Genomic DNA, 13,132 nt, shown 5'->3' with positions numbered 1-13,132 from the left:
GGGGGAAAAGGGGTAAATCTATTTTAAAAATAAACCTAAAATTGCCAGTAGGTGGCGGGAAATCACTGCATGAATGAATCATTGAGTCATTCGTTCAAATGGCTGATTGATATACACTGCCATTCAGCAGTTTGGGATCAGTAAGATTTTTAATGTTTTTTTAAAGAAGTTTCTTATGCTAATCAAGGCTGCATTTATTCAATCAAAAATCCAGAAACGAAAAACAGCAATATTGTTTAATATTATTTTCAATGTAAAATTGCATTACTGTGTTTTCTGTGTGAATATAATGTATAATATATAATATATAATATAATGTGAATGTAATTTATTCATTTGATGCAAAGCTGAATTTTCAACATCATTCCTTCAGTGTCACATGATTCTTTACAAATCATTCTAATAGGCTAATTTATTATCAATGTTGAAAACAGTTGTGCTGCTTAATGTTTTGTTGGAACCGGTGATACTTTTTTCAGGATTCTTTAATAAATAATAATAATAATAATAATAATAACAGCATTTATTTAAAATGAAATCTTTTGTAACAATATAAACTACCATTTCAAAGTTTGTTCTCATTATAAGAAATTAAAACTTTTGTTCAGCAAGGATGTGTTAGATTGATAATAAGTGATGGCAAACACTTATATTGTTAGAAAAGATTACTATTTTGAATCAGTGCTGTTCTTTTTAACTTTTTATTCATCAAAGAGGTTCCAGAAAAATATTAAGCAGCACAACTGTTTCCAACATAATAATTGATAATAAAAGTAACAAATCAGCATATTAGAATGATATCTGAAGGATCATTTGACACTGAAGACTGGAGTAATGGCTGATGAAAATTCACATTATTAAACTGTAATAATATTTCACAATATTACTGTTTTTTTTTTCTGTATTTTTGCTCAAACATAAGCGTATTCTTTAAAAAAACTTTAAAAAACTTAAAATGTAAATCTGAGATTTATATTACAAGAATATTATTTGAATAATGAGCCCCCAAATTCAATCTCAAGTTGAACCAAACGTGTAAGAGTTTGTTTTTTCTGATAAACTTAAAGACGGTAGCCATTGACTTTCCTATGATGGAGAAACAATGGCTATGGAAGTCAATGGCCACCGTCAACTGTTTGATTACTAACATTCCTTAAAATTTCTTCTTTTATGTTCAACAGTAGAAAGAAATTCTTACAGGTTAGGAAAAACCTAAGGTTAAATAAATGATGATCTTTCATTAAGATGTGAGCGTTGCTTTTAAAAATGAATGTGAGCTTGCGATTTCATTTGATTTCTGCTTGCATTACTAGAAAGAAGTATTTTCACTGAAAAATCAAGTTAGGACATTTTGATTAAACGTAATGAGGTCAAAATTAATTGTTCGCTATAAAGTTATAACATTTTTATTTTGTGTTGATTTTAGCTATGAGGTCACCGGACCTTTTTCATTTTCAAAAATAAAATTTGTTTTCTGAATTACTAATATGCTGCTAATCTCCTCATATGAATATCTGCATGACATGTATAATTCAGTTTAGACAGTTTGCAAGAATTTTTAGCATCCGTGGTATGAAAATGATCGCTGCAAGACGTAGCTGGAGTGAACAAGGGTTCAGAGAGAGAGAGTTGTGAGTTGAGGGTGTGGGCACAGCCTCTGTGTTGCTAGATCTAGCTATTATAAGTGTTTTTGGACTTGTCTATTCCACTTAATTTGACCCTTTGGAAAGTTAATAAAGTAGGTTTGCAGTTTAGGTTCAGCGATATCTTTATTTGATCTTATTTGCAAAAGATTTTAAATAAATCTGGTTCATTTTTATTTATTTTTCGGTTTTTGTTTGTTTCAATAACAATATCTGGCAACACTGCATAGCTGGCACTTAAACTGACAGTAATTAAAAAAGCCCACGGACAGGTTATTGCTGACAGGATACCACATTCGGTAAGAGAAACACAAAAAATACCTTGATATCTGTCATAAACATTATCAATGTTGTCAAAAACAGTAGCATTTAACACCAACACACAGATCTGTAGAACAAGCAGGTTACAGAATTAAATGAAATACGCAAACTCTAGCCATGAAGAAGTCAGTATAATCGTTAAATTTTCACAAATCATGGTACACTCTTAAAAATAAAGGTGCTTTAAAAGGTTCTTCACAGCGATGCCATAGAAGAACCGTTTTTGGTTTCACAAAGAATCATTCAGTCAAAGATTCTTTAAAAGAACCGTCTCTTTCTTACCTTTTTATAATCTGAAGAACCTTCTTTTGCCGCAAAGAAGTTTTTGTGAAACAGAAGGGTTCTTCAGATGTTAAAGGTTCTTCATAGAACCATTTAAAGAAAAAATGTTATTCTATGGCAGGGGTGGCGAACTCCGGTCCTGTTCAGCTCCAACCCTAATTAAAACTCACCTGCCTGTTGCTTTCTAGTGACCCTTCAGACCTAGATTAGCTTGTTCAGGTGCATTTGAGTAGGGTTGAAGCAAAACTATGCAGGGCTGCAGCTCTCCAGGACCGACGTTTACCACCCCTGTTCTATGGCATCGTGAAGCACCTTTATTTTTAAGAGTGTATAAACAATCATAAGAACACTAGACAAAGTTATAAGCTATATAGCAAGAGATATTAATAAAAGGGTATGATTTAAAAATAATCTCTACAAAACAGAGAAAACATCTTCCACACACAACTACATGTGTGTCTCTTTTAAATGTTTATAGCATAGTTGTATTTGTAGGTGTTATTATAGCACAATTCTTTAACAACCCGCCCCCGCAGCCCCCCGGACCTCACTAATTTTGAAAACCTGGCTACAGCCATGGACTTTAAACAATTATTATTGCTTTATCGCAACCTCTTTCACATACTACATAAAAATAGTAACCACTATACAGTATTTACTTGTCAATATGCTGTAGCTTTCAGCTATTTTCTGCTGTTAATATAAAGCCTGTTGATGTTTGTTGCTCTTGAATGAACGTGTCCTCCACTGAGGCCTCGTTTCACCTTTTTCTCCCGTGCTTTTTAAAACAACCACTGAACAGGCAAAATATAATGGACAGCTTTCTGCTTCCCCCATCTCGTGCAGCCGCATGCAGTGTGCTGTGTAATCGACATGCTGGTAAATCTATTCATGGCCGAGTCTCAGAGTGTGACTAATACAGCGTCTCTGTGCATTAGCTAAGAACGTCAGACACACGAGAAAATCTGGAAGTAGATCAAAAAATTGATAATAGTGCCATTTCCTTCATTGTTCATGTTTAGTAATAAGGTGTTGCTCGCTTCGTGAAACATCTCAAGAAGAGACTGACGACATGAAAATGAATCCGTGCCAGTCTCGGCGCTCAGCGCTTGGCCTTGTGGCCTTGAGATGTTGTTTATAAAGCTATCACTGCACTGCTGCTTAAATTAGTGCTCAAGCTGTCCATTAGTGAAGCGTTTCCACCTATACTGAAAGATGTGCTGTCCAGCTGGAGACCTTTATTTGTGGTGATCAGATTCTGGCTCTTCTGAGCACACATCAGACCGGGCGCTCTTTACCGTCTTCCAGGAAGAGCGCCTGTCACTTTCTGATTTCTGCAGTGTCTTTTAGAATTTTTTTTGGCATTAAAAACTCTTTAGAATGATGCCATTTGTGTTGTATATTGGTATCTGTGTTGTCACATCCATCCATACTCTTTTCTATTTCCAGCAGTAAGATTAATTCATTAGTGTAACTTTTGTTCCATGCATGCAAAATGACTAAATGACAAAGCGGTGTAGGTGGTGGAAATGATTGTTCACTTCCTCACCGCTTCGCTAGCCAAGTTACAAAACCAGCATGGCAATTGGTGTTAGTTGCCATGACAACATTTATTGTAAATGGAGATGGCGAGAAGCGAAGTGAAGTATGCTTCTATTCAGGGGTATTAAGAAACAATTAAGGAACCAAAATAGTATACTAATTACTATAGCAATTTAATTATGATAGATCAATTCGTAGTTGTTTGTTTGTTGCTCTCCTGACTGTGATCAAATCACTTCTTAGTGATAAATTAGATGTGTTTTAAAGGAATAGCTCACCCAAACATGAACATTTGCTTAATATTAACTCACCCCCAGGCTATTCAAGATGCAGATGAGTTTGTTTCTTCATCAGATTTGGAGAAATTTTGCATTACATCACTTGCTCACCGAAGGGTGTGAATGGGTGCCGTCAGAATGAGAGTCCAAACAGCTGATGAAAACATCACAATAATCCACAAGTAATCCAAACCACTCCAGTCCATCAGTTAACATCTTGAGAAACCAAGAGCTACATGTTTGTAAGAAACAAATCCATCATTAAGACATAACCTTGCGTTCTCCAGTGAATCAGGAGAGAAACATGCACAGGTTAAGCACATTTAGGATTATGGACTTGGATTAAAGTTAAAACACCCTGATGGATTTGTTTCTTGCAAACATGCATCTTTTCACTTCACAAGACATTAATTGATGGACTGGATTGGCGTGGATTACTTGTGGATTATAGTGATGTTTTCATCAGCTGTTTGGAATCTTGACAGCAGTGATTCCTTAAAATTAAAATGCTGAAATTCCCATTACTATACACGAGCAGAACTTTCACATTTATTTTAACAGGACAGTTCAAGGATGAAAAGAAGGCAATAGGAGAAGAGAGAGGGGAACAGGATCAGGAAAGACCGGAAGCCATTACTCAAACTCGGATTTGGCTCCAAACTGAGATCACTTTTTATGAATACTGTATTCTGTGACTTGCTAAATATTTTTATGTAATAAGTTTATTGTCACAAGCAACGTTTGATCAGGCATATGTATGCTATTAAAGACAAGACCATTTTAAAATACACTCCCAACCATATCAATGCAGACATGATTGTCTTTGTGTTTGCATAATGGAACATCATTTATTTGGAATGTTGTTAAGTGTTTTCTATTGAATACTTGAGCCTTTGTTATTTATGGCATATCAGTCAGTGATTGGTCCAAATGTAGTGTCGACGACATTCATTAGTTGGGAGTGTTTTTTTAAAATGGTCTTCTCTTTAATAGTATACATATGCCTGATGAAGGTCAGTGGACCGAAACATTGCTTGTGACAAGTACTGATGTGTAGTAGCGTGTAGGATTGCATCTATTGCAAAAATTCATTTTCTCTTAATGGTTTTAGTTAGCCTTTAGTTAATAAGATAACAAGAAAAGCTAGAACAAGATATCATGATACATTTTCAATCAGGCATTGACAAGTTTAAATTGTGATCAGTATTTGAGAGTTAAGATTGAATTTGTTTTTAATCTGTAGCACTTTGGAATTCTGTGTGAATATAAAGTGTGTTATAAATATAATTATAGAATTAATAATTATTATAAATTATATTATATAATTTATTATTATTATTTATTATGAAGTAAGGTTTTTTAGTGAAAAAATACATGTACATCAGTTCCTCACAAACTATAGTATGACTATAGTACAAAAGTAGCTCATTGGGAAAATGTATTATGTTGCGTTTTGCATGTTTCGCAAAACTTTCAAAGTGAAATGACCAGTAAGTGGTGCTAAAAGTAAATTTCTTCTGAAACAGATAGATGTGAACTTAGAAGTGAAAAGTCTGGTTAGATGTGCTAATATCATATTTGCTACGTTTTTAAAGGGGTCATTGGATGCCCTTTTTTCTACAAGTTGATATGATTCTTTAGGGTCTTAATGAAAAGTCTATAATATACTTTCTTAAAAATTCTCAATGGTAGTGTAAAACAACACCCTTTTTAGCTTGCCAAAATCAGCTCTGCAAAAATCATCCCATTCTGGTCGAGGCTGCTTTAAATGCAAATGAGCTCTGCTCGCCCCGCCCCTCTCTTTTCTCTGTGGAGTGACGATCCTGTTTACTTTAGCCGCATTTTGCCGCGTTTAGCCGCTAAACTTGCTAACTAGCACATTATTAGGAAAGGCGATCGCAGAGATTCATAAAAAACCCTTATACTCACTTCTGCTGTAGGTGAAGCTGGATCATGAATGATTCGCGCGAACATAGACGCATTTATGTAGATCAGGAGGCACATTCTCTTCACAAACAAACATAATCCACTGCATCTTCAGCAGTTCAGTTGTCGAGAGTAAATGACGACCACTATGTTCATTACTACATCCAGCTTACATCTAACTTAAATCCCTGCTCCGGCATCAAAACATGGAGGTTGGACTGTTACAACTGATCTTGGGTAAGAAGCTAATGTCAATCAACTATCGTGGGAGCGGCCTCTGTGGGTGTGACACAACAACGACAGGCATCTGAGAATGGCTCGATTTGAAAAAGGGGATATTATTTTTACAGATTAATTAAAAACCACTGCATGGATTTTTATCATTATAGGGTAGATGTGTGCATACACTGCCAACACACATTGTGTTCAAGCAGCGTGTAAAAGTGAACTTAGCATCCGATGACCCCTTTAAACACTTTTATCATGAGTACTCTGAATTGCTACCAAGCAAGTTTACTACATCAGAAATGCCATACATATGGAGCAGATTATGTGATACAACTGTCAAAATGTATTAGTTAACAAATCCTGCACTGTGCTAAACATGTTGGGGTCATAACAGAGTATTGTGCAAGGAATGATCCCAAAACAAGTCTTTATTTTTACTGATAATCTGCCCTGATAATCAAAATTTGTGTGAAAAGGAACAAAAGTTGGTGTTTTACAGCCACTAGTGTCCATTTCAGCAGGAAAAGGCAGACAATTCTGTATTATTTTTGTATAGGTGTGTTTTTTAGAGAAATGTAGATGGAGATATGTTTTTCCAATGAGCATATTGGGATATAATGGTGTTTTATGGTTTTTTTCATCCTTTTCAGAACTTAACAGTCTTATTTACTGATTTTTTAAAAACCATTTTATGTTCTACAAACAGAAAGTCAAACAGGTTTGAAACAGCATGAGAGTGAGTAAATGACTGAATTGTCAGTTATGGATGAGCTACTCCATCATAGCAATGAACAGTATTGGTAACACATTTATTTAATCAATAAAATAGCCTTCATATTTTCTTCTTATTACCATCTGACAAAACAGCAGCTTTTATTTCTTTTTGTTAGTGCTTCACTGGATCAGAGCAGAAGTGTTAGAGTCAGTTTTCTGATGAACAAAGCTGCCCGAGCTGTCGTGCTATCACTCTCTACACTTATTTAGACCTGAACTTACTGTCTCTCATTAAGCTGAAGACTTCAGCCTGCTCCTTCCACATTTCCATATGAATGTGATAAAATGGTGAAGGCACACTGACTTCTGTACAAAGGAAATGGGAAGGTGCAGCGTGACACATCTTGAGGGAGATGGGAGATGTGCTAAATTAGGGCTCAGTGCTGGTAAAAGAGACTGTTGAATGAGGAGTTGGTGCATGTGTAGCGTCTGGAGCGGTTTGGACCCGACACAAGCTCTGACCACAATGAACAACTAATTTTAACCCTATAAAGCCTACAATAGCAAGTTTCTAAGGGCTCTAAATGATCAACATGATCAAAATATTGGTAAAAAAAAACCCTGTTTTACACAATCTACTCCTTTTATTCTGCTATCTGTTTGATAGTTTATACTTTTTTAACAAGTAAAATGTCTTTTCTAAAAAAATCCCCCCTTAGTGTCTTTGGTGTGAAATATTATTAATATTTCAAGATGAACACTTACTGGACTGATGCAACTTAGGTTTACTTGATTATCCTTGCATCAAGTAAGCACTTAAGTATCATCTTACTAAGGCAGATATAAATGATATGCTCTTTCTGTAAGTGGTCTGGTACAGTATATTGTTGTAAAATCAATTTGATTTTTAAAATACAAGCTATCTGAATTTCATCTTTTAGCTATATGAATATCAGCAAATGCACATTGTATATTGCATTTTTTTTCTCATGTTCTGCTGCAAATGATGATAGCCTAGTTAAAAGGTTAGTTAACCCACAAATGAAAACTACTCACCCTCATGTTATTCCATGTCTGTGGCACATACTAGAAGATATTCTTTCTTTTAATGTACTTCTTGCTTTTAATGTGCTAGTTTTCACTCTTTCAAAAAGTACTCTGGTGGAACAAATGATCACCATACTTGTTCATCATAAGGAGTCATGACATGGATTTTTTTATTATTATTATTATTATTTTAATATGTTCCTTGAGGTTAACTTATAATGTTAAAGTTTTTTGCACCAAAAATAAATAAATAAATAAATACATTTGTGGAAAAATGACTATTTTCAACCCTCATTCTGACCTTCTGTCTAAAACGACTTGTTTTCAAGGGGTGTGTCCTTTAAGGCTCCTCAGTAATCGGCCACTGTTATGATTGGCTAACATCACTGCATAGGAAACAGTATCAACACCCCCTCGCTACTGCATGTGTTTTGACAACATGATCAAAATAAAACTGCCATTGCCAGACAAAGCAATATGAACTAGTTTACTTACAGTTTAGGATGCAGCTGCAGTCAGATCTAGTTCCGCTTCATCTGTCAACAAATGTTTCTTTGTGAACTCTCCATGACACTGTGCCTCGTTTACAAAACAAAATCCTCAGAACAATCCTCACAATATGGCTTGCCATTAAAAATAAACTATCCACTTGTCCCTTACGCTGGGATCCTTTTGATATCTGTACAAAGACGCAAACGAGCTGTTTAAACCAAACGCGTCAAAGCGAACATACTTTCACTCCATTTCTCCTATTGATGACAGACTCAAGCACGTGGACTGTGTCCGAAAGCGAACACACGTCTGTATACTGTATCCAATGTAAAAAAGATAGCGTCAGTGATTGTAATTTGAATTTGCTTTTGACATGACACAGCACTCGCATTCAAGTGTCAGCCGTTAAGCGGAGGATGTTTTAAGCTATGAAACTTGCAGGATGTTTCAATGGTACAAAGACCTTATATATGCCAAAAGATCAATTGTAATTGTTAGAATGGCCAGGAATCAGCAATCGCCACGTACTGTATAACTAATTGGACAGACCAAACCAAACAAAGTCAGACTTGAAACTTGGAGGGATGGTAGTACTCTCACCACTGACAACGTCACCAAGGCTCGTCCCAATCAGCCTGATGGGGGCAGTACAGTGATCAAAAGTACAAAATCGCTCATAACTCCTAAAACCGGCAATCGCAGGATCAAGTGTCGTATGTCTTTGGAATCCTTGGCTCACGTCGGACAAAATGCATGCCTCAGTTTCAATCGTAAGCCTGCAAAATTTTCGGGTATTTTGGATTTTTTTGAAAAACCTACTTTTGCAAACTAGTCCTAGGTTTTTCACCCCTAATCGAATCCAAACCAGTGTAGAAAGATTCTCTGCAGAGTGAATATCAGTAATTATCAGAAAAAAGGTGAACTTTCGACTCTCAGTCACAAAGGGACGCTTAAATGTTCGAAAGGGGCAGGCCCACTTTTAGTGAAATATAACCATTATGCCTATAACGGAGTGAGATATCTTTGCCAAACTTAGAACAGTTATGCAAGAGCTCAATCTGAGGGTCACGGGACAAAATTCGCAGAGATTGGCCACTTGGTGGTGCTATAAGATGGAGAAAACGTAAAAATGGCTATAACTATCCAACCATTTGTTCTATCAACATGAAAGTGCAGGGTCTTGGTTTAAAGAACATTTGCATATCTTAACAAAAACAAGGCTGCCATTGGCCAATGAAGTTTGAGCACCTATTAGACAAGATTAATGGAGGTGGGTCGGAACAAAACTTGATGGGCCTGTTTACTCTCGGCAGTAAAGGTTTGAAAGAAATTGGCCACTGGGGGGCCATATCCATTTTTCAAGGGTATAAACGACTATACATTGCACCGTTTTTCGCACGTACACGCCTCATTCCGGATAAATTTGCCTCTAGAACCGCTGCTGTCAATCAAATTAATTATGAAATGATTTAGAAGATGTAAAAACCTACTTTTGTGACCTAGTCCAAGGTTTTTCAATCAATCTGGAAAAAACACTGCAGTACAGTTCTCTGCACTCTCTAGGTTAATAATTATCAAAAGTGTTGAAATTTACCCTTTGGAAAGCTATAACAGAAAAGTTATAGCTTTCCAAAAGCTATAACTTTTAGAAAAGGGGCCTGTCTGAATTTACCCCAAAATCCTATAAAGCTTAAACGAAAACTCAAAACTTGCTGAGCACATGCGATAGTTGATTCTAAACAAGCATGCAAAGTTTTAAGGGGTTTGGACCACAGAAACACAGTGTTTCTATGGTAATTACCTGGATTTGTCAAAATGACACCATTGATTTGGTGGTTACAGCCTTGCTAAATAATGTCTTTTTTCATATGTGCTTAAATGCCTTGAAGCGCTTGACCCTCGTTAATCACTGCTTGCAGCTATATTTGTAGTTATTTCTTGAATATGTTGAATTTTGTCTAATACAAAAAGCCACACATTTTTAGACTAATTCAATTTGTCAGAAAAATAAATCTTGTTTGTTTGATGCTGAATAATTTGATTAAGCCTAAGATAATTTACATAAACCCCTCTTAAATTTTGGTGACAGCTCTAATATCTTGACTCAAATGTGCTCAGTTGCTCCTTGCACGCTTCCATCTGTTACCTTTCATATCTGAGTGTTGTTGGACAGTAATGTTCACTGGATGAAATTGTTTCCTAACTCATTTTGGCATCAGCCACCGCTTTGACTTCAAAATTAGCATGCAAGGAAGCTGTTCATAAATGATTCTGTGAGGAAAAAAATGAATGGCTTTTGGATTGCTTCTTAATAAAATAAAAACAAAATAGTAAAATGATTTCGAATGCACCTTTATGTTCACTAAATAACGCTACCGTATAAAAGACTATGAGATAACTAATTAAAATGTACTGACAACATTATTTAATTATAAATATTTTAAAATATATATATATAAAAAAACATTTACACTAAGACACATCTGACGTGGACAAAAAACTACTGCATAACAAAAATGTCAAGCTGTAGTCCTGCAGCTGCGCAACGCTTCGCGCCGCTTTAATGTTTGCTGTTGAGCGCGCTCTCAGTTCGAGACATAAGCAGCGCATGTCTCGAGTCTAAATAAAGCGCGTTTAGTCGCTCCCCTCTTCCTCCCTCTCTCTCTTCATCACTGAATGGGTTTCAGTGAGAGTAACGCTTTTCATTCCGTCTGAAGAGCGCCTGCATCAGTGTTTATTATCCGCGTCCTCAGCATGACTTCAGCCGAGTACAGCGCGCCGGGAAAAGCGTCTCAGCAAGACCAGGTAGAGACATTGAAGTCAGAAAGCTTTTCTTTTACAGTTCATATATCCTGTGTGTGAAGTATCAAACGTGAGGAGAGCATCGTTTTTGCTTTCATTGTCAGTTTTGGGTGAGTGTTGACTTGAGCTTGTTTTGACAGGTACTGTCCGCTAAATTGCAGAACGGCACGTTTAATGCACATTGATTAGATTTTATTTAGCCTCACATTGTTTTAGTTGTTGTCGTGACTCTTTCAAACACAAGACACATCATAGCACCCTAGTTAGTTACAGTATGATAGTTATTGGCGTAATGGCTGCTGAAAATGAGCTTTGCTAACACAGAAATAAATTTAATTAAAGTAAAAGACTGGTATATTTGTTAGTTTTGTAATAATTATGTAATATTTCTTTTCACAGTATCACTTTTTTACTGTATTTTTGATCAGATAAATCCAGCTTTGGTCAAGCCACCTTTATTTAGGCTATACAACGCTATATGCAGATAGTTTCAAAGCCGTTTTACAGTGATAAACAAGAAAATAGTGATTGAGTGATGCAAACAAAATTAAATTCTACTGTAAATCAGCTCCAAGACACAATTAGTAAGCAGGTGAGGGCAAGAGCTGTCTTGGGGTAAATAAATAAATAAATACCTTAATCTGATTTATTCCAAACCTTTGACGGGTATTGCATATATTAGAAATTTACACTGTAGTTATTTTTAAAACTAATTTCTAGGCATGGCAAAAATAATAATAATAATAATAAAATCTCAGTCAGGAAAATACTGGATGATTTATTTTAGAATTTGATTTTTGTGCTGTATCAGTATCACTTTGCCACTCATTTTTTTATATACAGTGTTCTTCATGCATGTGGCTTTCATACACTATAAAATATTCAGCTGAATTTCTGGAAAAAAAAAAGTGTTGAAAATTGGTATTAGATTTTGGAGGCAGGTGTCAGAAAATTACTGTACTGCATTATTGCATACCGGACTGCATTTTACAAAGTGCAAATTTTACACTTTATAACTGAAAAAGTAACACTCCTTCCTGTGCCTTTCTGCATTTAACTTGTGCTCAACAGCTTCCTTAAAACATGGCATTGGACACTGCAAATACAGTATTGCTGGCTCTTATGATGAATTGTTTGTGGTGTTCCTCATTTGTAAGTCACTTTGCACAAAAGTGTCTGCTTAATTATTAAACTACATAACATAACATTAAAAAATCATTAAAACTGGCTGTTTCATGAATAGTGGAAATAACAGCGCAGCGTGTTCCAAACACAAAACACTAAAGTATATCATAGTAAACATGAACTAAATCACAGAAAATGTAAAATAAAACTTTACACTAAAAAAAAATGGTAACATGTAAGTTAACTGGTTTTATTCAAGTCAGAAATATTATTCAGTATTGCTGAATTAACCAGATACATTAATTATACCAACAACATGTTTTGTAAAACATGTAACAGTTGCAGGTTATCACATTTTACAGTGTACATAACTGAAAGCACAAAGAGGCTCAACTTTTTTATAATACAATAAAATTAGATTTTTTTTTTTTTTTACTAAAACTATAACAATATAACAATATTTTACTGTTTTGTCTTGTTGAATATAATAGAGTTGCTTCATTAAAGTATATGGTAATTCCTACTTTTTATTAAAAGTATATCTTGTAGGACTTTTACAGTACAGTAAAATGACGTTTAATTAAATCTCATCATATTTTATTATATGTATTAAGGTTGACATTGTTTTTAATAAAATATATATATATATATATTAAAATATTTAATATTTATGTATTTATATTTATTTATTTATTTATTTTGTATATCCTGAAATAATCGTCAGGTTGTATT

General features: G+C 35.0%; 1 protein-coding gene across 5 annotated transcripts in view; it reads left to right on the top strand.

Annotated features, from left to right (window-relative positions):
* The window catches only part of dpp6b (dipeptidyl-peptidase 6b), a 197,956-nt gene that overhangs the window by 97,331 nt on the left and 87,493 nt on the right, over window positions 1-13,132 (top strand). Inside the window, exon 1 of one of the 5 annotated variants that reach the window (XM_051138250.1) lies at window positions 11,062-11,278. The exons of the other annotated variants lie outside the window; for them this stretch is intronic. Coding sequence (XP_050994207.1) covers window positions 11,228-11,278 — 51 coding nt within the window. The 5' untranslated portion in view covers window positions 11,062-11,227. Of the gene's footprint in view, window positions 1-11,061; window positions 11,279-13,132 lie in introns of those variants that run through there. 5 annotated transcript variants of the gene reach the window in all.

This window comes from Labeo rohita, chromosome 2, assembly GCF_022985175.1.
Source record: "Labeo rohita strain BAU-BD-2019 chromosome 2, IGBB_LRoh.1.0, whole genome shotgun sequence".
Taxonomy (NCBI): Eukaryota; Metazoa; Chordata; class Actinopteri; order Cypriniformes; family Cyprinidae; genus Labeo; species Labeo rohita.
Note: the sequence above shows the minus strand (reverse complement) of the source record. Positions and strands in the feature narration are given on the sequence as shown.